Below are 27,881 nucleotides of genomic sequence, written 5' to 3'. Positions count from 1 at the left end.
CTCATCTGGCTGTTGAGCAGTTGCAGTGTGGCTAGTATAACTAAGGAACTGAATTTTTGTTTTTATTTCATGTTAATGTTCTTACATTTACATAGCCACATTTGGCTAGTGGTTACTGTTTTGAACAGTGCACAATAAGAGTTGATGTTGATGGGCTGGGTGCACCTCTGGTTGTTCTTCTTACCCAATTTATGGTTAGGCGGACCTAGAGAAACCAGAAAGAAAAAGAGACAATGGGGAATAATAATAATAATAGCCAACATTTACTATAATTTACTATAATTATAATTACTATAATTCCAGGCACTTATCTAAACACTTAACAAGCATTTTCTACACTTCTTGCAACAACAGTAAATACTATTATTATCACTACCTTACAGATGAGAATACTGAGGCAGAATGAGACTTTCACTTGCCTCAGATCACACAGCCAGTAAGTGAGGGGTGGAGAAGGAATTCATACACAGGTAGTTTGATTGCAGAGTCTACTCATCTATACTACATAAACTTGGGAATGGAGGTGGCATGGAGTGACTGGAGCCATAGTTTCCAAACTCTGTGTCCTGGTATAAATTCTCAGGGGTACCATGGGATATTTAAAGATTTTAAGGGAAACACAGCCATATTCAATATCTCTGTATACTCTGCAAACTACCAGTTCAAAGTAACTCATAATATGAACATTAGATTGTTGCAACATTCCTTTTGATGACAAAATATCTTTGTGAAGTTGGGTTTTAGGAGGTCCCTCTGATAAAAAAAAATAAGTACTGCATGAAAATCATCCCAGAACAGGAAATGAGGGTAGCAGTATTGGATTCCAAGGTTTGAGAAGTTGTTCAATGCCCAACAGGCACACACATCCCCTTAGGGATTATTTGCAGTTATCTAAGAAATATAAACAAATATTTTTTTTCGTTCAGTGTGTGTGTATTATTTTTTCTAAATGGTTGCTAAGTTGTTAGGAACCAACTACTTAAAAAGTAAATGTGTTAAGTATTTATTTTGAACTAAGGGGGCTATAAAAAATTGCTGAGATACTAAGTGCACTATAAACTGAGAAACTGGGAACCTCTTGACTGGGATGTTGAAAACAGATCAAAATGGTCATAAATGAATAGAGTATGGGGACTTGGCTTGAGGTGGCTTAAAGAGAAATAATAAACATTTCATATATTTGACCGTTAAGTATCTGCTGTATACAGTGTTCACAGTGCAGCAGATATACACACTCAAAATGCCTGAGTCTGTGCCCTTTAGAGGTCAAAAACTTGTGAGGTAGGCAGTAAGAGATGTAAACTAGCCAAGGTTAGGGGTAGGATGGGATTCAAGGTAGGGTCTGATGTGACCTGGACCCTGAGCCCTCTTGTTGGATAGGCCACAAGATAAAGATGTGGTCTGAGGAGGCCTGCTGAGTCTCATAGGGTAGACTCTTCTCTGGGTCATGGGTGAAACCAATGAGATTCGGGGTCTAAGTGATTGTGCTGGAGGCGGGTTGCTGAACTTGAATTCAGAATAAAGTATGTTGTGAAGTTCTAAAGGTAATGTCACCCTGGCCAAGGAGCAGTCTGGTAAACTGTCTTTGCCTGTCACATAACAGTACATTTCTTTGGTGGCCAGAATGTTTATGTCTCTCTTTCTCTCTCTCTCTCTCTCTCTCTCTCTCTCTCTCTCTCTCTATATATATATATATATATATATATATATATATATATATTAAACATTATATATATATATACACACACCCTTCCCCACGTGATGCTGTGGAAACATTACAGAAGACTGAGGCTGGTCCCCCATTTTTCTTTTTGTAGATTTATCATAGATCATCTTCTTTTGGTTTATATACACTTACTTTAGACAGTCCATAAAATTAATTGACTAAGTTTGCACTTTCTTAAATATAATTATGTCATACTCTTGTCTTTTGTGTAAACTGGATTGGATTTGGGCAATTAAAAAAAACTTTCGCCAATCAAATATAGATGAATATTTCCTGGGGATGATTTTTACTTAGGACTGATCTCATCCATCATTTAAAATTGTGCTTTCAGGGATGCCTGGGTGGCTCAGTCGGTTAAGTGTCTGACTTCAGCTCAGGTCATGATCTCCTGGTTTGTGAATTTGAGTCCCACATCCAGCTGTCTGCTGTCAGCGCAGAGCCTACTTCAGATCCTTTGTCCCCACGACCCCCGCCCCTTCCCTGCTCGTTCTCTCTCTTTCTCTCAAAATAAATAAATAAATAAACTTTAAAAAATTGTGCTTTCAATGTTTCAATTGTTCATGTTCATTACGAAGGTGAACTTTACTTTTAGATTACCCTGTTGTTACCTTTGCTAAAATTACTCAATGAATAAGGATAATAATAATAATAGCATAACAACAATAACGATGATAGAATATACCCTTCATTTGGTACTGGACTCAGTTTTATGAATGAGACAGAAACAGGGCTGGGAAACAGTGGCTTGGACCATAGCAGTGGGTAAGGTGGGTAAAATGGCAAACAGGAAAAATTGTGTTCAGGAAACTGGAAACAGATGGGGGATTCTGATAGCTAAGCAAGGGCCATTGATTTGTAATTTTATGTAAGCTTAATTAAACTTGCAAAAGAGGGGAGAGGAATAGCTGAGCTCTTACAAAGGTGCTATATTGTATAGTTCTATTATGAGGAGTTCCTTAGTTATCTGAATTGCTTGGAACCAGTATTGTGTCAATGAATGGATGGTCTGCATTTGCCGGTCACATCCCTATACCATCCCCACCCCAGTCCCACCCTTTCTCTTTTTGTTTTAAAGATCCAGGAATTCTTTCCCTGACAACTTTTTCTTCTCCCCATATGGGTCCTGGACTTAGAGTTGATACGTTTTCCCAAATTCTGTAACCTCCAGTTCAGCACAGTTTCTAAGGTTTACCCTATTTGTTTTCTCCAGGATGTGACTCACAAGGGAAAAAACCTGAAATAAAGTCAATCCTATTAAGAAAGCACATCTAAATGGAGCTATGAGTCCACTAGAGAAGTGGGGCTTATGCGAGGCCATCTGGGCACAGAACATTAACGTTAAATATAGTTCATTCCTGGGGCACCTGGGTAGCTTAGACGGTTAAGTGTCTGACTTTCGCTCAGTTCATGATCTCACAGTTGGTGAGTTTGAGCCCTGCATCGCGCTCTGTGCTGACAGCTCAGAGCCTGGAGCCTGTTTTGGATTCTGTGTCTTCTCTGCCCCTCTTCCACTTGCACTTTGTCTCTCTCTCTCAAAAATAAATAAATAAAAAAAAATTTTTTTAATAATAAATATAGTTCATTGCCAAACTGCAATATACTGCTTCTTGCAGCCCCAGATGGAAAGCTGCAATTCAACAGGAATTAGACTCTTTTAGCCAATTATAATTTTGCAAAACAATTTATGTAAGCCATCTTGGAATGCTCTTTTTTGCCATTAGAGACCCACTGCTTTTACCCATCAGCAGAGCACAGTTTGGATTTTCTCCCAATATGTGTCTCCCAAATTGCAATTCTTAAGTCCCCAAATAAATTTTTGTTTGCCTTGCAGCTTCACTGCAAATTTTGTTTGACATTACAAATGTTTGACATTACAAAGTGGGACCGGAGAGCATCTCATCTCCCTCCTCTGGCTCTCTCATAGATTCAAATGAGGTACTTACAAGGGTCCGTTGTGCCCTGTCATCTCCCCAGTGGTCCCAGTCAGAGTCTGATAAGTCTTCTTGTAATCCAAATTTCCCAGTCTGAGGTTCTGCTTTGAGTGTCCTCTGTTGCCACTTTTGTTCTCAGGACTTCACTTCCTGTCTGTTGCCCTGGTGAGTACTTAGTTCCTCTTGAAAATGCAGTTTGCTTTTTGAGAGATAGGCTGCTGGGCAGCCTTCTTCTGGAAATCCTACTAGTTTTATATATAAGAATTATGGGTCCTCATCTTGCAAATTCCTGTCTCTCTGGACAATGATTACCTGGGATGATTTAAAATTTAATTGGCCAACCTGGGGCTCTTTCAAAATTCCTATGTTAGTTTATATGTGCAATCAATTAGAGAAAGAATAGAAGACTAAATAATCCATATGAGGAATTTGTTTGTGAAAGAGAGAGAGTGAGCAGGGGAGAGGGGCAGAGGAAGAGAGAGAGAGAGAGAGAGAGGGAGAGAGAATCAGAAGCAGGTTCCACACTCAGCGAGGAACCTGATGTGGAACTTGATCCCATGACCCTGGGATCATGACCTGAGCTGAAACCAAGAGTCGGGTGCTCAACCGAATGGAGCCACCAAGGTGCCCCATGGGAAGCTTATTTTAATTATCATTTCAAGTCTTCAAAATGTGTTCATGACTCAAAAATTGCTTCCTTCCAGGATACTAATTCTAAACTAAGGTAAATTCTGAATTGTCTCAGAGACTTACTAAACTCGAAGAGTCTTCTGCTGCTCCATCACTTCCTCCATTTGCTCCCCACTGCCTATCTGTCCACCATCCCTCTCTCATTTTCTTGCTGAACTTCCTTTCTATGATTATCTGGAGACTTCTCAGGACCCACCCCTACCTGTAGCATCTTTTATAGTTAAGCCAGGAGATGATATTTTAGGATCCCAGTTCTCTCGTTCTCCTTGGAGTAAAGCTGAACTATGAGCTATTACCAAGGAGTTTCCTAACCCTAGAGAAAACCCTATTGGGTTTGCTAGACAATTCTTGATTGTAGTCCAAATTTATAAGCCAGGATTCTCTGATCTTTATCAGCTCATTCTCATGTTAGTAGATGAAAGACTTGCTAGAGAATGGATGCAAAAAGGAGTATGGACAGATCTTTTATTGGATTTCCCCACAAAAAGGCTGTAGACATGAAAGAAGCCTCAAAATTAGCTAAAAGACTCCACAAAGAGATTCTTGATGGTTTTCCCCATTCTATTGACCTGGAAAAAAATCCAAAAAATGTGTCCAAAGATCTGATGAATGGGTTTTGTATGATTTTGAAAGATGTGAGAAAAATTTTAAGCAATTATCTGGCATTGAAAAAGTTGACCATCACACCTCCACCTTGTTAAATTGTGCTTTTATTGAAGGTTTGCAAGAGGCACCTGCAACTCAGATTTAAAAATTTTTAATTAATTAATTAATTTTTCAAAACCTGCAACTTAAACCAAACAAAAACAAAAACCACCCCTGCAACTTAACTGGGCTACTATGAAATTCCATGACCTAGTTAATTACTGCTGGGCAGCTCTCCAAAGCTATTCAAAAAGATACAAAAAAGAAACCCACACAAGCCCTAAATACTCAAGTATAAGCAACCCAAATTAGGAACATGCAATTACAACAATTGACACACATCTTTTTTCCAAAAAAAGGAAATATTTTTAAATTTTAACCTGATGAAAAATCTCAAGATGATTTCTTGGTTACTGTCCCTGTGTTCTTTATCTTTTTTTTTTTTTTAAGATTTTTTTTTTTTAAATGTTTAGGTAATCTCTACACTCAACGTGGGGCTCAAACTCACAACCCTGAGATCAAGAGTTGCATGCTCCATGGACTGAGTCAGCCAGGTATCCCCTGTCCCTGTGTTCTTTAATAACATAGCTCATACACCCATCTCTCTCCAAGATTCTATCCATGAGAAACTTTGGGCAAAAAAATGCCACTGATAGAGGCCACATCCACTCTGCACCACCTATAAAAATTCTAGTGGATGAAAGAAAGCCTCTGACAAATATTTACCAACATCCATTTTTAAAAATGTTTTTATTTATTTATTTTTGAAGGAGAGACAGACAGAGCATGAGCGGGGGAGGAGCAGAGAGAGAGGAAGACACAGAATCCAAAGCAGGCTCCAGGCTCTAAGCTGTCAGTACAGAGCCTGATGCGGGGCTCAAACGCACAAACTGTGAGATCATGACCCGAGCTGAAGTCAGACATTTAACCGACTGAGCCACCCAGGTGCCCCTGCCAACATCCATTATATACAGAGGCTGTTCAAGGAATCAAGCCCATAATTGAGGAATATATTAAATAAGGCCAAAAAAATTTTTTTAAAACACACACAAAGCCTAACTCTTCAATATACAAGCCCTTGTAATATCCCCTTCCTTCCTGTACAAAAATCCCATGGAAGAGAATGGAGGTTTGTTCAGAAGTTAAGAGTTATCAACAATATCCTTATTCTTCAGCACCCAGTTGTGCCAAATCTTCATACTCTACTTTCAGTCTTATCTCCAGAAAGCACAACCTTCACTGTCATAGATCTTTGTACCGACCCTGAAAGCCAATACCTGTTTGCCTTTACATGGGAAAATCAACAATTTACCTGGACTGTTATGTCTCAGGGCTATACCAAAAGCCCTACCTATTTTTCTCAAATTCTGAAGGCTGATTTGCTGATGTCATTTTTTTTTTTTTTCAGAATTCTTCCTTTTTGCAATATGTGTATGATCTCCTCCTCTGTTCCCCCTCAGAAGAGACATCCTTGGAAGACACTGTCCATCTCCTCTGAGAATTAGCAAAAAAAAAAAAAAAAAAAAAAAGGACATAAAATGTCAAAAGAGAAACTCCAGAGTTGCAAATTCAAGTTAAATACTGGGGCATCTAATTATTGATCATGGCCTCCATCTAGATCCAGACAGGAGTCAGGGCATTTTACCCTTCCCTTGCCATAGCACAAAAAGCTCACAGGATCGGGGGGACTAGCAGTGTAGTGTAGGAACTGGATTTCACTGTTTTTGTTTTTGTTTTTTTTTGCCATAGCCCAGTGTTTATACTCTTCCTAAAGCTGATCAGACTAAACTTCTCATCTGGTCAAAAAGGCTCAAGATTCCTCATTAAAGACAGCCTTCATGACTTACCTGCACTGGGTCATCTTAATTACAAGTTGCTTTTTTCCTTTTTTTCCACAAAATTATGGGAAATGCCATATGTGTACTTACTCAATGCCATGGGGATCAACATAGGCCCATAGGTTATTAGAGCCAACAATTAGATCTAGTAGCTAAGGGCCTCCCTCCTCATATGAGGCCAACAGCAGCTACTGCCAACTTGCCACAACGCATAAAAGAAAGAGTGATGGGTTCTCTACTTACCATCCACTCAGTAGAAGCTTTGCTTCACTCTCCTCACACTCAGCTCTTATCTACCAGCAGGCTAACCTCCATTGAAGGACTTTTGCTCCCCGCCCCCTCACCATGACCATTGCTTCCTGTAACACCTTAAACCCGGCCACACTTCTTCCTCTGCCAACTGATGAAACCTCTCATGACTGTTTAAAGCTGACTAATCAACTTTTAACCCCTTGGATTGATTTACAGGAAATTTATCTCAAGAATGCTGAATTAATCTGGCTTACTGACAGATCCTATTTAAAGGATAAAACCGGTCTCTATCTAGATGGTTATGCTATAATATCTAACTGAAACCACTGAAGCTAAACCCATACCAACGGCCACTTCTGTTCAGCAGGCAGAACTCTTTGCCTTAACTAGAGCCTATTTTCTAGGTAAAGATAAAGCTGCTAACATCTATTCCAATAGTACATACGCCTTTGGTGTTGCTCGTGATTTTGGTATGCTCTGGAAACAAAGAGGTTTCTTGACTTCTTCTAAACAGAAAATAAAAAATAGTTCTTATGTATTAGATCTATTAAATGGTATCTGGGGTGCTTGGTGGCTCAGCCGGCTGAGTGTCCAACTTCAGCTCAGGTTATAATTTCACAGCTCATGAGTTTGAGCCCCACGTTGGGCTCTGTGCTGACAGCTCAGAGCCTGGAGCCTACTTCGGATTCTGTGTCTCCCTCTCTCTCTGCCTCCTCCCCCCAAAATAAATAAACATTACAAATTTTTTAAATGTTATTCAACTACCCAAATTTGGTGATAATTAAAATTTTAGGACACTCTATGGCAAACAGAGAAAAGCAGAGGAAGTCGTTTGCCTGATGCAGTTACTAACTCAGCAGCTTTAAGTCAGCCCTCACCTTTAATAAAGGCACCTGCAACTTCCATGTCTCCTGAATTCGCTGACAATCAAAAACGTAAAATAACAGAAGCCCAACAGTTAACTGTTTGGCAAAATAGAAAGAAATGGACAGAACAAGGTTATAAATCTGACCTCAGATAAAATCAGTGGATAGATCCTATCAACCCATCCCCCGACATGTCCCACAATATATACATGATTTGACACATTAGAATACTGATAAGATGGTCTCACTGGGAAGACAATATTACTAGAAGCCATCACCAAAAATCATCTCACAGGTATACCCTAGTTGTCAGATTTACCCAAAACAGAATTCTGGAAAGCCTATTCATACTTGTATGGGACATTCCCCTTTGCCTTCTGGACCTTTCATGCTATGGCAAATGGATTTCATCCTGTTGCCTCCCTCCCAAGGATATAAATATATACTAGCAATGATTTATATGTTTTCTCAGTAGGTAGGTTGAGTTCATTTCCATGTTGGAAACCCACCACCAGAGCAGCAGGCAAGACATTGTTAGAAAAGATTATTCCTACCTGGGGAGTTCCCTCTGAACTTCATAGCAATTTGGGATCTCATTTTACTAGCTGAGTAATCCAATCTATCTGCAAAATGTGGCCCATTCTGCAGCATTTCCATTGTGCTTGTCAATCCCAATCTTTAGGATTGATAGAATGTATTAGTGGAACCATTAAATTAGCTAAACTAATAGAGTCTTTTAAACTGCCTTGGCCTAAAGTTCTGCAACTGGTCTTGCTTAACTAGTCCTGGAAAGAACAGATAATCTCTTATTGAACTTACTACTTGCAGGCTTATGAGATTAGATAAAAGCATGTATCAACTAGTTTTGCTTAAAGGAAATTCCTAATGTATTGCAAGGAACTTGTTAAAGCTTTAAAGGCTAACACCCAGCTTCTTGGGGTGCCTGGGTGGCTCAGTCAGTTAAGCCTCTGACTTCTGCTCAGGTCATGATCTCACAGTTCATAGGTTGGAGCCACACGTCGGGCTCTGTGCTGACAGCTTGGAGCCTGGAGCCTGCTTGGGATTCTGTGTCTCCCTCTCTCTCTGCCCCTCCCCTGCTAGCACTCTGTCTCTCTCTCTCAAAAATAAATACACATTAAAAACTTTTTTTAGAAAATAAAGGCTAACTCCCAGCTTCTAGAACAATCTTTACATAGCTTGCCCTGGGGAAACAAAGACATACACCATCATGACCTCCAACCTGGAGATTATGTTCGCTGAAAAAGACACCTTCATAAGGATGCTCTAAGCCCTGATGGAAGGGGACATACCAGGTATTAATTAACCAGTCCTTATGCTGCCAAGCTGAGGAAGCACTGACTCATGGATTCATATTTCTCATTTAGAAAAGGCTCCTCCTCCTAAATGGTCTTCTCTACCTACCAGAGGCAGCCAACTAACAATTTCCAGAAAACTTAAACTTATTCCAGGTGACTCCTTGAGTCCTGGACTGGAAGCCACCAGCATCTGATGTAAACTGCTTTTGCAAGAGTCAGGACCAGACCAGTGTATCAATCCTTTGTCATAGTTATTACCCACTGTTTAGCTCTTTGATTTCCCTTTACTGCTGAAAGCTCTTTGATTAAGTTATTCTAATTACATTATTGTTTGCCACTTCCCAAAACAAAACAAAACAAAATCCAGAGATGCCAGTTATTGCAATGATATATGAAGACAATTAAGCTGGTTGAAATTCTTAGATTATTGTTCCTTCTAAGAATCCTTGTGATCTTTGCTCTTTCACACAAAGTTGGGATTCTCCACTGGTGGTAAAATCCCTCCTTTGGTTAAAAACCCATTCTACTACTATAGTATCTTCTTACTCTTAAATTGGTGCTGCTATTATCCTCCTTTAGTTTCTTTTCCTTTATTTCATTTAAAGAAATTATTTTCCTGACTTGATGCCTCCTCCCTGTTTTGTCACAGAGGAAAAACAGTCACACAAATATCCCAGAGTTTAGCACAGGCAGGAAATCTTTCTGACTGTTGGATCTGCCACCATCAGGCCACTATAGGCTATGGAGGATACAGTGCCCCTTTGGTCATCCCTGTTTACAACCTCTCTTTTCTCTCCAATGTCACCATAAATCAGACAGCCCCTTTTGACCTTACTTACCATGTTAAAATAGCCTTACCTCCTTCGAAAGGGAAACTCTCCTTGCTTTACCTACCCTAATCCCTGCCCAAGAACTGACCTGGGCAACATCTCCCATGGATAGTCACCCTCCAATCTCATTCTAAACTTCATCAAGAATTACCTGCCAGGGGTGCCTGGGTGGAACGGTCGGTTAAGCAACTGACTCTTGACCAAGTCATGATCTCACGGTTTGGTTTGTGAGTTTGAGCTCCAGTCCAGCTTCGTGCTGATGGCAAGGAGCCAGCTTGGGATTCTGTCTCTCCTTATCTCTGCCCTCCCCCGCTTGTGCTCTCTTTCTCTTTCTCAAAATAAATAAATAAACTTTAAAAAAAAGATTAAAAAAAGAAAAGAATTATCTGCCACTAGCCCTTGCCTCATAAAAACACATTGGAGCCTGACTAGTTTTCCAACAGACTCTTCTGGCTGTAAGACCCTCTTTTGTACAAGGTTCTTTCAATTACGCTATGATATCAAAAGAAGCATTTATCTGGCTGCTTGAATAAAACAGACCCCTGGTTTTCTCCTGTCTTACCCTCCATACCTACAAATGAGTCTGTTGATAATCAGACTTAAAAAGGAATATTTTGCACTCCCACAGAATATATTTTTGCCTGTGCCTATAAGTGACAACCTTGGGCATTTACCTGCCTAGACAGTCAGAAAAGAACGGGACAATATCTCCTAGGTTATTCAATTTCTCCCTTCACTATACTTCAATTGGTCACAGGGATCTTTCCTGCCCTAAACACTTACCATAGAAACAAGAGAGTTCTATCCATTATAAATGACTACCCAGATGACAACTCCTCCAAATAGGAAGACAATGGCTACACACATTCTCAGGACTGTGACCTCCCACAGGGTACAACCCTAATGAAAGAATGGATTTGGGGATCCATTTTGGGATCCTTTTTTGGAATCCTTTTTCCTGGCGGGATCTGCTGCAAATGAGGCCATGGTTAAGAATCTGCCCTAGGCTGTTAATAGAATAACCAGATCTGGCAGGGTGGGGGGTGCTGGGTGGCTCAGTTGGTTAAGCATCCGACTCTTGATCTCAGCTCAGGTCTTGATCTAGGGTTGTGACCCCGCTGGGCTTGGAGCCTACTTTAAAAAGAAAAAAAAAAAAGAATAGCCTGATCCACTGCTAGGGCCATTAGAGCTCAGTGGTCTCTAGATTCCCTTGCCTGAGTTGTACAAGACAACAGAAGAGATTTGGATTACTTCCTGGCTGTTGACTGAGTCTGTGCCATCGCTAATACTTCCTGCTGCGCAACTAGATTAACACCTCATAGCAGGCTGAATTGGAAACTTAAACTGGCCATCATTAAAAGGAGTTTCTTTCAGCCCTCTAACTCAGTTTAATTTTAAGTTTTCAGACCTTTTCAGTTGACTCCCCACAGGACTCCCCTTCTAAGATCTGGATTACAAATAATCATACTTATTATTGTTCTTATGTGTTCCTTTTTAATTATAATTACATTACTGATGCTTTGTATGTCTCACTGTTGTTTGACCATCTAAAATGTCAAAATTATGGACACACTAAGGCTTAAAATAAAATGATCAACCATGGCTATCCATAGGCAACCCCTGAAGACAAGTCAACTATCAACTTCATGGACGTTTAAGATGAGGACAATGCCTAAGACTTGCTTCCTGAAAACCTCTTTGTTGCTGTGACTGTATGGTCTTAGTGACATTCTTTATAACATTTCATTTTCCCTCCTCTGTGGGACATGACCTTCTAGGAATAAACCTTCCTAGATAGGTAGACAACAGATGATCCAATGGTTGATCATTAATGCTTTCCAAGGAAAGATCTTGGTCAAAAGGGGAAAACATGAAAAGAAAAAATTGAAATGGAATCACTGCTGTTAGGAAAAACGGAGCCAGAAGGCCATTAGGGAAGTGGGGCTTATGCAAGTCCACCTCTGCAGGGAACATGAACTTTAAGTATAGTTCACTGCCAAACTGCAACATCTTGGCTTCCTGCAGTCCCAGAAAGCAAGCTGGAAATTTAACAGAAATTAGACTGTTTTAGCTAATCATTGTAAGTTACATCATATGTAAGTCTTCTTGGAATCCCCCCTCTGCACCCCCCCCTTTTTTTTTTTTTTTTTTGCCTTTAAAGACCCTCTGCTTTTTCCCCCCGTCAGTGGAGCACTATTTGGTTTTCCTCCCAAATCTAAGTCTTCCAAATTGCAGTTCCTAGGACTGCAAAAAAAATTTGCCGCCTCGATGCAAATTTTGTTTGACACATCTCAGACACAGGCTCATTTAATTTTATTCTGGAGTTGCAGGATACAAGGTTTAAATTTTTCTCTTTTCAAATCCCTCATGGTTTGCTCTAGACACAATCGGGAATGAGATTCCAGATAAAAGGTTTTCGGGGCTCTCTTCCGGCTTCCAGCCCTCATGTCGAATAGGCTTCCTTGAGGGAAACTTCGGCCCTGAGGACGAAAGAGGGTGCAGGGATGCTTTGGTAGACTTCCCCAGGGAGTAGGGTGCGGCGCGAATCAGGTTCCAGCTCTGCAAAGAATGCAGATTAAGTTGTTAGCCTAGCCTCGGGCAATTGAATCTGGGTGTGTCGCCATGGAGATGGGGGCCGGCCTGCGTGTTCGGCTGCTATTGGCTGGGGACTCCAGGCTGGGATATAAGCCAGCTGCGAGTAACAGTACACTCACTGTATACACCGCACCCGCCGAGGACAGCTCAGCGCAGGGCGGCGCAGCTCAGCAGACCGGATCCGAGCGGAGAAGGGCGGGCTCCTCGAGAGGGCGGCAGTGGCACCATGGAGAACGGGTGAGACGAGCACCAGGCCCGGGGAACCCGGGAAGGGGAATGGCTGTCACTGAGACCTGGAAGCCCGGCACCTGGGCCCCGAGAGGGCCAGGAGAGAGAGCGAATGCTCTGGAGATGTAGAGACCCCTGGCGGGGGAGCCCGTGTCGCGGCAGGGCGGCAGAGCAGTGAGGCGGCCAGCGACAGCCGGGGCGCACGCGGGAATCGGGTAGTGATGGCCCCACCGGAGCAGGAAGGGGACACGGTGTGGTACCGTGCACTCTACTTGGGAAAGGGGGCGGGTGTGTTTATGTGCGTGTGCGCCGTCACTGAGGTGCAAGTTGTAGGGGAAGCGTACTCTCTCTCCCCCAGCCACCCCGACCGGCATACCGGGAAGAGGTCAACCCACGCCTTGTGCTTTTCACTCCCTTTGCAGAGTCTAGGTAAAGCTGCGAGGTTCTTTTGGTGCCCGTATCTGGAGTTCCTCCTTCAGAGGAGAGATGTCTGAAGTTCTCTCAACACCTTTCTTCCCACCAAATTGGAGATCCAGTTAAAATAAGTTGGGGACTGGGCGGCTGTCTGATTCTTGATCTCAGAGTATGTGACTCTTGATCTCAGAGTCGTGAGTTCAAGCCTCACGTTGGGCGTGGAGCCTACTTACAATCTAAAAGAAAAATTTATTTTTTTTATTTAGGAAAAAATTTTTAATGTTTATTTTTGAGAGAAACGTAACGTGAGCGGGGGAGGGGCAGAAAGAGGGAGACACAGAATCCGAAGCAGGCTCCAGGATCGGAGCTCAGAGCTATCAGCACAGAGCCCCACGCGGAGGAGGGGCAGAGAGAGGGAGCCACAGACTCCCAAGCAGGCTCCAGGCTCTGAGCTGTCAGCACAGAGACCAACACGGGGCTCGAACTCATGAACCGCGAGATCATGACCTGTGCGGAAGTCCCACGCTTAACCGACTGAGCCACCCAGGCGCCCCTAAAAGAAAAGTTTTAGGGGCACCTGGATGGGCTCAGTTGGTTGGGTGTCCGACTTCGGCTGAGGTCATGATCTCACAGTTCGTAGGTTGGAGCCACACGTCGGGATCTGTGCTGACAGCTCAGAGCCTGGAGCCTGCTTGGGATTCTGTGTCTCCTCTTTCTCTGCCCCTCCCCTGCTCACGCTCTGTCTCTCTCTCTTTCAAAAATAAATAAGCATTAAAAAAAAATTAAAAAAAAAAAAAAGAAAAAACATTTTAAATAAGTTGGGGATGAAGTCTCCAAGGAGAGAAGGAAATCCTTATTAATTGGACCGAACAATAGACTCTGCCCTTTCCTCCTACCTCCCACCTCTGAAAATTCTTCTGTCTGCTTTGGCCCCAGAAATCCCAGTCCAAGTCACCAGAATCAGGGACCACAGTGGCTTTTGGATGCACAGGGATCCAGGGTGTTCTTGGGGAACTGATGGCCCATTGAAGAAGTCCTATAAGTCGTTGCTAGATATGCTAGGTGGCCAGGGCTTCATACTTCTTTCATTTTTTTTTTTTTTTTTTTTGCACCTCTTGGGGATGCTATTTGATTAACTTTTAATCATTTCATTGCTTCTCTCTCCATCATCCTGTGGCTCCATTTCCCCTGTCCCTTACCCAGCTACTTCCCTGAGGGTAGCCTGTTGTAGAGTCATCTGGTTTCAAAGGCTCTGCTTTTGAAGAGAAGGATTTCCTTTGGAGGCTTGGTTAGCTGTGTTCAGCTCTGTCATACCTCAGTTCCACTTGTCCCCCACTTCAACATTTCATTTTTCCAGATAGGGGTTTGAGAATTGGACTGGTATTGTGAGAAAAATTCTGGGTTGGTTCTTGGGGATGTATGGGCACGGTAAGTGTATGTGGTTAAGATGTATGGGTATGGCAAGTGTATGTGGTTAGGTCTCTGAAGGGCTAAGAACCTTGGTGAAGAGAAGGGAGATGGGAGAGGGCAGGGAGGAGAACAAAGGCAGGGAGGAAGATTCAAGTGCTTTGGACTCAAACCCTGACATAATGGAGTCTTAACTGGTAAGGTTTTGGAACTTACTGATAAGTTTTTAATTAATTTTAAAACTGTACCTATAAGACAGGTGGGGTCAAGACAGGTGCTGCCAATTACTTCCTTTTTACCCGAGGAAAGAATTTGAAACACACTTAGTTGCTTAAAAAGACAGAATTGAGACTAGAACCCAGGTTGAGTTCTGCCTTCCTCTTGACCAGAAATAACTAAGCCTGGTTTTTTTTTTTTTTTTTAATTTTTTTTTTCAACGTTTATTTATTTTTGGGACAGAGAGAGACAGAGCATGAACGGGGGAGGGGCAGAGAGAGAGGGAGACACAGAATCTGAAACAGGCTCCAGGCTCTGAGCCATCAGCCCAGAGCCCGAGGCGGGGCTCGAACTCACAGACCGCGAGATCGTGACCTGGCTGAAGTCGGACGCCCAACCGACTGCGCCACCCAGGCGCCCCTTAAGCCTGGTTTTTGAATGAGAATTACCTAGGACACTATTGTGGATCCCCAGAATTATGGATCTCTAGGGTTGGGCTCCAGAATTTGTATTTTCTTTCTTTCTTTAAAAAAAAATTTTTTTTTAATGTTTATTTTTGACAGAGAGAGAGACAGAGACAGAACATGAGTGGGGGAGGGACAGAGAGTGAGGGAGACACAGAATCTGAAACAGGCTCCAGGCTCTGAGCTGTCAGCATAGAGCCCAACGGGGGCTGGAACTCACAGACCATGAGATCATGACATGAGCTGAAGTCGGATGCTCAACCGACTGAACCACCCGGGCGCCCCTAGAATTTGTATTTTCAAGCAGATGCTGAAATAGTTCTGTTTCAGCCACTGACCACCAAAGTTGTGGACTACTCCATCTGCTTTTTTGTGCTTGTCTAGTCACTGGTCTTGAATTACTGCTTGCAATTTCATTTGACAGGGATCTGTATTTTATTGGTCTGGGTATCCCAGAATAGGGATCTGGGGGAACTAACTGGCACATAGATTTCAACTCTGGAGTGTTCCCATTGCCTTTTTTTTTTTTTTTGTCAACCAATAAAAGTGTCTGAGGGAGGAATTGGAGGGCAAGGGTCCAAAAGGAAATTGGGTTTATCCCTGCCCTCAGGGTAGTGTTAATTACATTTTGAGTGTCCTTACTGATAAGTAGGGTAGAAGGATTATATTGGGTTTGTCACTGCCCTAAGGAAGGTCTTAATACCATTTTGAATATACTCTTTAGCCTTCATCCTCAAATCCAGCCCTTTTATTTCTTTGATTCGATTATTTCCCTGTACTTCTATGTAGACTTATCATCCCTTCCTCTCTAAATCTTTGTCATAAAGAGAGATAATTAAACCTGCTAGTGGTAGCAAAACTGAAGTTGGGATTGGGGGTGGAAACATAGGCACCATTAACTTTTGCCAGGCTATAGAATGAGGAGGGACTTTCCCATCAGACTTTCAGTGGGTCTGATTCAGAAAGGGGGTCTGATTCAGAAAGAGGAGTGGGTGGGTGGATGAGCTTAGTGTGGACCCTGCTGAGAGAGGATCCTCCCTTCTGGGGCAGCTCTTTGGCCCCTTCTGTGTCCCTTCCCACCCCAGCACTCCTAGCAGCCTTTCTGCACTGAAGGTCATTAGTCTATGATGCCCTTGGGAGGGGAGCAAAACTTAACTTTCATTTTCCTTTTTCCTAGATTTACATATGAAGATTATCAGAACACTGCAAAATGGCTTCTGTGCCGCACCAAGCACCGACCTCAAGTGGCAGTAATCTGTGGTTCTGGGTTAGGAAATCTGGTCAATAAATTAACTGAGGCCGAGAGCTTTGACTACAGTGAGATACCAAACTTTTCCCAAAGTACAGGTACTGGCAAAGGGGAGTTGAGGGATTGAACTGAGGGATACTGATGGGATTCTGATGAGAAGGTCTGCTTTCACCAGGCCTGCACCTGATTATCCTGTATAGCATTTGACTAAAGACAACTTGTTTAAGAGAGGGAAAAAGACCACTATGAATCAGAATGACTTTAGAAGGAAACTCCCCCAGTAGAAATTTCATAATAGATTGGGCATGTGTGTGGCAGTGATACCATATGATGACATATTTCCTATGCTGTGATGATCCAGAGCCCCTTAAAGCTTTACAGCACCTCACTCACACTCTCCTCCCCCATCCACACCAGGGTACCCACCACTTGCACATATCCCTCCAATTTCTTTCAGTCTGCAGGTTAAATGGATAAAGTAGTGCCTATAACTTCCCGGGACAAAGTCAGGCGACCCCTGTCCTATGTCTTCCTGCCATTCCCAATCTCCCCAGCTCTAGCTCTTGTCCCAGGATAAGGCACTCACTGGTGCGCAGCAACAAATGAACACTGCCATGTTCTTGCAGACAAAATACACAGATAACACATGAACACACAAGACCTGATTCATACTGACCCTTTGAAGGAGGGGAGGAAGCAGGTGTTACCTGTGCACTGTGGAGCAATAATGGATCTGAGGGTAGCATACCCAGCATCCTAATAGCTGCCAGAAAACTCTAAAGCTGTGGTTTAGAAAAGGGCCAAGTGTGGGGTACCTGGCTGGCTCAGTGGGTAAAGCATGCAACTCTTGGTCTCAGGTCATGAGTTCAAGTCCCATTTTGGGGGTAGCCTTTATTTAAAAAAAAAAAGGGAAAGGCCATGCCTTAAACTTCATGAGTAAGGAAAATAACAATTCAGGGTGACACCCAAATCCTCCCAGCTAATGTGAGATGAATTTTTGAGCAAGTAAATGTTGCCCCTAATGTGACTCACCTACTTTGTGAGATGCTTGAGAGTCACGATCTGTCCATCCCCTTTTAATACTGAAAGAGTAGACTGGTATGAAAGAAAAATGAGGTTGAGAAGGTGCTTATTTCCTATAAGTGATAAGTTGGATTAACCCTGAGGGTTTATGGGTCCACTGTGGGCAACTCCTGGAGTGGCCCTGCACTTTCCTTCACTACTCTCCACTTCCCTTCACTATTAGCCATGTTGGCTGAATCTTTTTTTTATATATAATTTTTTTAATGTTTATTATTTTTGAGAGAGAGAGAGACAAAGCACAAGTGGGGGAAGGGCAGTGAGGGGGGAGACCCAGAATCCCCAGCAAGCTCCAGGCTCTGAGCTGTCAGCACAGAGTCCTTGTGGGGCTTGAGCCCACAAACTGAGATCATATCCTGAGCCGAAGTCGGGCTTAACCCCGCTTAACTGAGACCCCCAGGCATCCCCTTCTTTTTTTTTTTTTAAGTTATTTTGAGAGAGCAGGGGAGGGGTAGAGAGGGAGAGAGACTCTCAAGGGGGCACTGATACACTCAGCGAGGAGCCTGACTCAGGGCTGGATCCCAGGACCTGTGACATCATGACCTGAGCCAAAATCAAGAGTCAGATGCCTAACTCACTGAGCCACCCAGGCACCTCTGCCGCTGCCCCCCACCCCTCTCTTGTTGGCTAAATCTTCTAAATTTACTGACATTTTCTAACGGCCTGTGAAACTGTTTTCATCTATGATTCATGAACATTAGGTTAACAACCTTAGCCAGTTCTCTGGAAAAAAAGGGTGGGAGGGACCAAGTAAATTAAGGACAAGGGTAGTTTATTTGGTTTACTTATTAATTCTCAGATAACTAACTTCCCATGATTTATTAATTTTATAAATTTCTACCTTCTGTCCTCTTTTCCCCAGAGAGTTAAGGCTTTGCACATATATTTTTTCAAACCCGTTGGAGCAAGATTGGAAGACCAAAGCAGGGATGTGGGGGTGGGGGTGGGTAAAGAAATATTAAAACGAGAGGGAGGGCAAAGGGCAAAAAGTTTTCTAAGGGAAAGGGCAATGACATTGACCCCACCTGCCACTCCTTCCCACTGAGAAGGGCACTGCAGTAAGTGATTAGTGGATTAATTTTTAAACTTTATTAGCCTCTTTTTTATACTCAGGTTTTCCTAACTCTGCCACCTCTGCTCTATTACTGGAATTTTTTTAATAAGCTCTTTTGTCTCTGACTCTCCCTGAACTCTTCCTCTTGATTTTGGTCCCTCTCTCTCGGACCACCCATTCCCTAGGGGATAGGTTGGCTGCCTCCATTAGAGGAGAAATGCCAGATAAGGGAAATGGTAATAATGGTTATTATGTCTGTGTGGGGAGTTATTTTTGCATTCCCACACCCCTGCAGGGCCCATTTGGGGTATGTATTACCACAGGACTGTTTTGTGGGTCATAATGGAGAAGCCTTGTAGGGGTCCAAACTCAGCCCCTCCTCCTGTTGTTCAGTAACCTCTTCAGGACCCTCATACACTATGAACTCCCTTTCAAGAGTGAGGAGGCACATGGTTTAGTTAGGGTAATAAATATGGAGACATATTTGGAGAATTTTAAAATTTTTGGAAAAGTCTTTAAGGACTGCATTTGCTACATTTATTATTACCCACTTTTTCTTTTCTTTCTTTCTTTTTTTTTTTTTTTTTTTGCTCACTTTTATTCTCTTACAATATGGCTTTCTCATTCTTTTGAAGTTTCTTAAAAAAAAAAAAAAAAAACCTTTCCCTAAGGCACCTGGGTAGTTCAGTTGAGCCAACTTGATATTGGCTCAGGTCATGATCCCAGGGCTGTGGGATCGACCCCCGTGTCAGGCTCCATGCTTAGCATGGAGAATCTTTAGTTTAAGCTTAAGAGAATTTTCACTTAAGATTCTCTCTCTCCCTCTGTTCCCCTCCCCCACTCACATACTTTCTCTCTGTAAAAACAATTAAGGGGTGCCTGGGTGGCTCAGTTGGTTAAACATCTGACTTCAGCTTAGGTCATGATCTCACAGTTTGTGAGTTCGAGCCCCGCATTGGGCTTGGCACTGATAGCTCCGATCCTGGAGCCTGCTTCAGAGTCTGTGTCTCCTCTCTCTACCCTTCCCCTGCTATGCTCTCTCTCTCTCTCAAAAATAAATAAACATTAAAAAAATAATAAAATAAAATAACAAAAAATCCTTCTTTTGATATGTGGTTCACATTGAGTATCCTTATCCCTTAGCTCTAATCTCAGGATGTACTTATATACTCATTTGTAAGCTTATGATTTGTTCCTGTCTCCACCAGACTTCAGCTTTCTGAAAGTGGAGTTAGTAATGTCATCCTTTGCTTAATTATACCCTCTCATGTTGAGCACCATGAGTTGGCTTGTACTAGGTGCTCAGTGGGTATGTGTTGTATGAAAACATCATCCTGTTCTTCTTTCTTTCTATTTTGTACACAGTGCCAGGTCATGTTGGTCGACTGGTGTTTGGGTTCCTGAATGGCAGAGCCTGTGTGATGATGCAGGGCAGGTTCCACATGTATGAAGGCTACCCACTCTCAAAGGTAATTCAGGGGCATAAGCCTGGTCCGGAAGAAGGGGGAGAGAGTTCTCAGTCTCATTTTATGACCTATGTACCTGGGCTAGGTTGACTTTGGTCCCCTCCTTTCTCTTTCGTGGTGTGTATCATGCATGTCTGTGGGTAGATTGGTGACATTTTAAAGAACTCTTTCTGATCTTTTATGTTTTGTTTGTAAGGTGACATTCCCAGTGAGGGTTTTCTGCCTTCTGGGTGTGGACACCCTAGTGGTCACCAATGCAGCTGGAGGACTCAACCCCAAATTTGAGGTTGGAGATATCATGCTGATCCGCGACCACATCAACCTACCTGGTTTCTGTGGTTTGAACCCTCTCAGAGGGCCCAATGAGGATAGGTATGTATCTTGCAATTTTTTTTTTTAATAGCTGGGTACAGTTTAAGGACTTGTCTGGGGGTCAGAACTCCTTATGTTCCAGTAATCTGAGATTCCAACCTGTGCCCTAGGTTCGGAGTTCGTTTCCCTGCCATGTCTGATGCCTATGACCGGGATATGAGACAGAAGGCTCACAGTGTCTGGAAACAAATGGGGGAGCAGAGAGAGCTTCAGGAAGGCACCTATGTGATGTTGGCAGGCCCCTCCTTTGAGACTGTGGCTGAGTGTCGGCTGCTGCAGAAGCTGGGGGCAGATGCTGTTGGTGAGAAGGGGAACTGACTGGAGGCTTGAACAGGGAGGGATCTGGTAAAATAGGGATGGAAAGGTGTAAGATTGTAGACCTAGACTGTAAAGTGAGAGATCTGACTTAAGGGAAGATTGAGTTAAACTGACTTTAAAGGTGTTGGGGTTTGGTGTGTTGTAGCATTAAACCTCCCTACCCAGCACCTAGGGCTTTAACAGCTATAATGCTAACGACCCATCCATGATTTGATGTTTCTGAAGATTGTTCTAAAAATATAGCCGCTTTCTGTACCTCTGGCTGGAAGATGGAACCGCATCATTAGAACTGACTTCAAAATGACCACAAACAGAAATAAAGCATTGCAGTGGTAATACTTATAAGAAATGTGTAAGGTCCTCTGAGGCCCCACTCTTTTAAGCAATACAGAATAACCTAAGTTAGACAAGAAATCAGCTGTTTCTTTGGATGTTTTTTTGAGATGTTGAATTGTCAATGAGGTAATGAATGGGGATGAGGGCAGAGGGTAAAGAAAAGAGTCATTTGAGGGTCCTGACAGTTGTTTTCCCTCTCTCTCCTCATCAGGCATGAGCACAGTACCAGAAGTTATAGTTGCAAGGCACTGTGGACTTCGAGTCTTTGGCTTCTCCCTCATCACTAACAAAGTCATCCAGGATTATGAAACCAAGGAGAAGGCCAATCATGAGGAAGTATTAGAGTCCGGGAAAAAAGCTGCACAGAAATTGGAACAGTTCGTATCTATTCTTATGGCTAGTATTCCACTGCCTGGCAAAGGCAATTAACCAGCCCTGGAGTGGTCTGGCCTCTCCCTAATAGGATCCAAGTAGCTACTACCTACTTTGGCCCCTTGCTGGGGTTATGTGCCTCTGCCCTTAAGTAGTAGGAGAAAGGAGAGGAAGATCCACCATTTCTCCCACCAGACCCTTCTGTGCTGGCTCCTCTTTTTTTGCTCAGTTGTCTCAACAGTTTCCACCCCTGTTCTTCCTCAAGAGCTGGGGCCCAAGCCCTATCACACAGCCATGTATATGCCCTAGGTGTGATTTGGGCTGTTGAACTTGGCACAGGTACCTACTGCTATCTTTCTGAGATAAGATGATTTCACATTCCTGAAGACTCAGTCTGCCTCGCACAAGTCCAATACCTCTTGGACTCGAATACTATTCATATTTTGAGAATAAAAAAGATGAAATAATTTAATGTTTAGTGTATTTTGGGATAAGGCTTGGAGCACAGGCCAAGTTTGGCATGAAAGACTGAGATCACATGTCCAGTGTGACTATCTGCTTCTGAGACGAGCCACTAAAAACTGAGATGAGGTGGTGTGTAAATGCAGGAAAGGATGAAGGAAAGCCAAAGATGAGAGATAAAGATGTCAGAAGATGAAGAAGGAAGAGCTAACACCTGGCACAAGACGGCAGCTTTCCTCAGACCAGTCTTGCCTCTGACCTTAGCCTTCTGATTGTGCTGCTCCCTGTCTATGCCCTCATGAATATCTGAACCGTCTCACTGGTCTCACTGTTCCACAGTGGCTACTTCTTAAGCCCTAACTGTTTCCTGTTGTTTTCTTTCTCCTCCCTACCCTAACTTCTGCCATAATTAAGGACAACCCAACATTCCTTCTCTGCATTCTGACAATGCTGTAGCGAATACTGAATACTAGAATACTACCTCTTTCTCTGCCAGCAGCCACTCCATGAAGATTAGAGTCCTGCCAGCCCCAGGCAAACCTGTGAAGTTGACTCATACTTCACTTCTTAGAGCACTTCCTTTCCTTCCCTCCTCATTTCCTTTCTGGGTTCTAGTCTTTTGACTTTTGCTCAGTCAGAACCTCCCTGTCACACAGCATCTAGGTGTTGCCCTTTGTTGGTTCACTGCACTATTTTTCACTTACCAGTTTGCATTCAGCTGACTGGATGGCATGTTTCAAAACCACACTACCGTCCCAGGCCTCTTTACCTTTTGATAAAAGATCTAGCTGGATGAGCATCTAGTAGTAATGGCATTTCAATAGAAATTTACAATAGAAAGCTTTTAAAACCTCTTTTAAATCCTTTGGTAACTAACCAACTTACCTGAGCCCAACACAAAAAGCATTCTGGAGTGGCCCTGTCACCACCCCCACCAGCTCTAAAACCCTACCTGGACCTTGAGACAATCTGCTAGCATCTGCCATTTGTCCATAAGCAAGCTGGTTTAGAGGGAAGTACTGTGTGTCCTTTAGATATATATGCAACTTGTTCATCTAATGAGATGGTTTATAAACATTTCTTTTAATCAAGTTATTGAATTACCTCTATAACACTCAGCTAAGAATGTTAAATTGAGAATATAACAAAGGTTCTCTTTAACTGCCCTTTAATCTTTTTTTTTTTTTTAAATTTTTTTTTTTAACGTTTATTTATTTTTGAGACCGAGAGAGACAGAGCATGAACCGGGGAGGGTCAGAGAGAGAGGGAGACACAGAATCTGAAACAGGCTCCAGGCTCTGAGCTGTCAGCACAGAGCCCGACGCGGGGCTCGAACTCACGGACCGCGAGATCGTGACCCGAGCCGAAGTCGGACCCTTAACCGACTGAGCCACCCAGGCGCCCCAAACTGCCCTTTAATCTTAAGAGATATATTTGTGAAACCATTAACTGTCACTATAAGACAGTATAGAATATTCTACACATTACATACAATGGGAGCCCAAAGGATAGACCAGTTGTATACACTGGACCTTGAGAATTGGGTTGGGTAAGGGAAGTTTCATAGAAAACTTTTGAGTTCAGTCCTAAAGGACGGAAGGCAGGAAAAGGATTTCACACCAGGTGAGTGAAAGCACAGAGCTATAAAATGTAGTCATGTTCCGTGGGTAATTATCACAACAGGTGTGATTAGAACAGAGGACATGCAGGGCTCTAATGAGACATGGGCAAATACTTGGAAGTTACAAGAGAGTGCATGTGGTGCTCAGCTTTCTCACCCTGATCTGGCTCTTGGTGAGATGGCTCAGGAATGAGAATGGTGCCATCTGAAAAACATGTCTCAGAGAGACTCAGGTGGAATATTTAAGCACATCTTTGGTGTTTAGACTTAGTAGATGGGTTTGCCCATTTACCCTGTAAAGGGCATCATAAATTTTGTGACAGAATACTAGATTCAAGAAGAATATTCATTTGTTGTCCTCATGCAAGAGTCTAATTTTTTAGTTCTAAGTATGAAGAATAAGGTTTACTGACTTTACAGAAGTGTTTATTATTATACTCACATTAGGACATTGAATATCTCCTGTAGTAACAAAATTGTACATTCTTTATAGGAAAACTAAGATATGACAAGGAAAGTAGCTACAGGCAAGTACTATTTAATTATAGGTACTGAGTATCCTAAATGCACTGGAATACTAGGTTCAAGGGCATATGGGCTGGAGAAAGAAAACACAAACACATTGTCTTTGATTTCTTTTTTAAAGTTTATTTTGAGAGAGAGAGCACAAACGGGGGGCGGGGGGGGGGGAGGGCAGAGAGAAGGGGGAAATCCCAAGCAGGCTTCTTACCATCAGCACAGAGCCAGGTCAGGTGTGGGACTTAAACTCATGAACTTGAGATTATGACCTGAGCCAAGATCAAGAGTAGGACGCTTAATTGACTGAGCCACCCAGGCACCCCTTTAATTTCTATTTTGAAGGCTTATTTAATGAGCTAATTTACATACAATAAAATTCACACATTTAAAGTGTGCAGCTCAATGGCTTTTAGTATTTTCACACATAAGTGCAATCATCCTCACAGTCCATTTTGGAACATTTTCATCAACTCAAAAGAAAACCTTGTACCTTTTAGTTATTCTGCTCCCAACCCTCCTGAAAACCACTAATCTACTCTCTGCTCTGTAAGATAGAACTATTTTGGGCCTTCATATGAAGGGAATTGTAAATAGGATCATATGGACTTTAACTGGCTTCTTTCTCTTAGTATAATGTTTTCAAGGTTCATCCAAGTTGTAGCATGTATCAGTACTTCATTTATTTTCATAATTGAGTACTATTCCACTGTATGGATACACTACATTTTGCTTATCAAGCGTCTTCAAAGTGCCAACCAACTCAACCAAAATGAATGTACCAGTTTAGATGAGCAAGAAAATAAAAGCAAAAGTCAAGGGAGATGGGTCTGGGAGGAGGACCCAGAAAAGGGTAGTTCTTGAAAACAACTGGTGATGACACTATTGCTCTCTAGAGGGGCCTACAAAATGGACATTTTCCTGCATCTCAGGATAGGTGGCAAAAAACACACACACTTCAAGTTAGGGCTTTCTACCCTGGCCCTGTCATGGTCATCTTTATCAATACCAATAATGTTTATTAATCATATACATTGCATACAACATTGTCTTAAAGCCATAAAATAAACTGCTAATAAGACAAAGAGCTTCCAATCTGAGGGGGAGACAGGATATATGCATTAAAAGCTGAATTAGTTGTGCCTTCTATGCCTACTTTTAGTCTTTTCCTATGTTATATTAACATTTGGAAAATTTTTGAAAAAGGAATAATGTGTGAGAAGTAGCACATGCTAAATGCCAATGATAAAATATGCTATGGGTATTCAAAGGGAACCAACCTGGGATGGGGAGTAGGAAGGACTGGTGAGACTGAGTTAGACCTTACAGAAAACATTGGTGAAGAGGACATGGCAGAAGTTACTGCATGCAGGCAAATTCGAGAATGTTTGATCATTGAACAGAACAAAATGGTGAAATTAAAGACATTGTGAATAGGAGCACTGGGAAATAAGGTGGACAAGGCTAGATTGTTCAGGGGTCTCTTTTCAGGCTGAGGAGTAAGAACCTTCTCTAGGCAATATGACAAGCCATTTAAGGCTTTTTAAGTAGGAATTGATGGGTGAAAATCCTGTTACTATTTTGATGGATTGAAGCCTAACGAGAAGCAGAAAGAGTTGTTCTAATGGTAGAAATACTTTCACCCCAAACTAGCCGTATAGAATAACAGAACCGGTGGTGTTTAGAATTTTTTAATCAGGTTGGAGGCTTTTGCAGTATTTAAAAGAATAGGCTGTTATAAAGCAAAATGTAAAGGCAAAAGCGCAAGCAATTTGGAAATGAAAAATACATACACTTAAGTCAAATTAGTAGTTTTCTCCTTTTTCAGATTAAAATTTTGAACACATACTTAAAAACTTACTCAACATAAAATGTGTAAAGTTTTACCTCCATCCTGTCCTTCATCTGCCTTTCCTTCCCCACCCCACTGGTAACGACTTAATAGTTTCTCACACATTCTTCCAGTATCTATAAAAATATTAACAAATACAAATACACGTTATTTTTTTCTCTTCCTCTTATTGTCCACAGAAGTTAATACATTATATGTGTTGTTCTGCATCATGCTATTTTCTTTAATGTCTTAGAGATGTTTTTGCATCATAATTAGTGTGTTTTCTTATTGACTTAGGTAAGTGCTCTCAAGGACACATGTCCATCACCTCAACATTTTTAGAAGCAAAGGAAGAATATGGCTTTAATGTTTTTTGCTTTTAGCCAATTCCCAGTCCATTTGTTGGTTGCCTTTAGGAATAGAGACAAAGAGGGGTACCTGGGTGGCTCAGTAGTTGGTTGAGTGTCCAATTCTTAATTTCAACTCAGGTCATGATCTCTGGGTTTGTGAGACAGAGCCCCACACTGGACTCTGAGCTGAGTGTGGAGCCTGCTTAAGAACCTCTCTCTTCCCCCGCCTCTTTCTACCCCTCCTCCCCACTCTCTTTCTCTGTCTCTCTCTCTTTCTTCCCCTCCCCCATAAATAAGTAAATAAGTAAGTAAGTAAGTAAATAAATAAATAAAAGTGTATGGTAGGGATAGATGTTAGGACTTTAAAAAAATAAAGGAATAGAGATAATACCATTGCTGGACATTAGGACTTTGAAAAAATAAAGGAATAGAGACAAAGAGATAATACCACTGCTGTCCCTTTAAAAGAAGAAGGTGGGAGAGACCACAGTTGTTCTTCCTCTGCTGTGCCCTCTGGTCTCAATCTGATTTGGCTTAGATTTGCATTCATTTTTCCTTTGTAAACATGCATCTGCTTTTCATAACTACTTTGTGTTTCTAAAGGACATCTTTTGAACAAACACTGGCTCTCTGCCTGGTTTTTCTGTTATTGTAAACTTGGACTTTAATGAAAATGGAAAATTTCCAATCCTTAATCTTTTTTGTCAGAATTTAGGTTTGGAAGAAATCAGATCTGATATTGCTTGGAGTGAATCCTTAGTCTCTGGTTTTCAGGTCAAAACCCCCTACTCTTCTATTTGTTTTTCATTTTCACTTCCGTTCTGAGTTTTTTCATTTTAGGAAATTTATGATCTCTCTTGCCAATCTCTCTTTTTTTCTTGTTTTCTTTCTTTTCTCTCTGTTATTCGTGTTTTTTTTTTTTTTTAATGTTTATTTTTGAGAGAGAGAGAGCTTGAGCAGGGTGGGAGGGGTAGAGAGAGAGGGACACACAATCTGTAGCAGGCTCCAGGCTGAGAGCTCTGGGCTGACAGCCCAGAGGCCCTTGTGGGGCTCTAACTCACAAACCCTGAGATCATGACCTGAGCCAAAGTCGGACACTTAAGCAACTGAGACACTCAGGCACCCCTCATATTTTTTAAAATGCCATTTTGCTTGTTGGCTATTTGATTTTTGGCCTTAGTCTTCCTTTTTCCTATTTTATTTGGAACTATTTCTACCTGAGCTCCTGCTATAAAAGATTAGTAGGAATATAGTACTACACTATGTGTAGCCTGATCTGCTCTAGTTCTATCAATGCAAACCATCAAAGGTTGCCTAAGGTCAATTCCAGCTCTCAATATCTCACTGCTCCCCTCCCCCCAATCATAATATACAGTTACCATCATTGTTAGTATCCCACTCAGTCCATCAAACAAAGTATGAAAACAATTTGA

The 27,881-nt window shown here is 42.1% G+C and overlaps 2 protein-coding genes and 1 non-coding gene across 3 annotated transcripts in view; 2 read left to right on the top strand and 1 right to left on the bottom strand.

Moving 5' to 3' along the window:
* Positions 1–41: 41 nt before the first annotated feature.
* The window catches only part of RNASE9 (ribonuclease A family member 9 (inactive)), a 107,229-nt gene continuing 79,389 nt past the window's right edge, over positions 42–27,881 (bottom strand). The window contains exons 1-2 of the transcript XR_015252548.1: positions 3,670–4,024; positions 42–205 (exon numbers count right to left, since the gene is read on the bottom strand). The gene's annotated coding sequence lies outside the window, so the exon portion shown is untranslated. Of the gene's footprint in view, positions 206–3,669 lie in introns of the transcript that reaches the window.
* Positions 12,771–22,132, top strand: PNP (purine nucleoside phosphorylase). The gene is made up of 6 exons (XM_025920035.2): positions 12,771–12,926; positions 16,596–16,765; positions 20,167–20,270; positions 20,464–20,639; positions 20,750–20,940; positions 21,505–22,132. The coding sequence occupies exons 1-6, from the start codon at positions 12,916–12,918 to the stop codon at positions 21,720–21,722; spliced, it is 870 nt and encodes a 289-aa protein (XP_025775820.1). The 5' UTR covers positions 12,771–12,915; the 3' UTR covers positions 21,723–22,132.
* On the top strand, positions 17,586–17,736 carry LOC112856759 (U12 minor spliceosomal RNA). The gene has a single exon (XR_003223286.2). It is a non-coding gene; the product is annotated as a U12 minor spliceosomal RNA (small nuclear RNA).

Source organism: Puma concolor, chromosome B3 (genome assembly GCF_028749965.1).
Source record: "Puma concolor isolate L17-30 chromosome B3, mPumCon1.1.hap2, whole genome shotgun sequence".
NCBI lineage: Eukaryota > Metazoa > Chordata > Mammalia > Carnivora > Felidae > Puma > Puma concolor.
Note: the sequence above shows the minus strand (reverse complement) of the source record. Positions and strands in the feature narration are given on the sequence as shown.

Bases quoted from the DNA above. Each gene is read 5' to 3' on its own strand.
- PNP (XM_025920035.2), top strand. The intron at 20,271-20,463 runs GTAATTCAGGGG...TTTGTTTGTAAG, and splicing joins AAGGCTACCCACTCTCAAAG to GTGACATTCCCAGTGAGGGT. The intron at 20,640-20,749 runs GTATGTATCTTG...CCTGTGCCCTAG, and splicing joins AGAGGGCCCAATGAGGATAG to GTTCGGAGTTCGTTTCCCTG.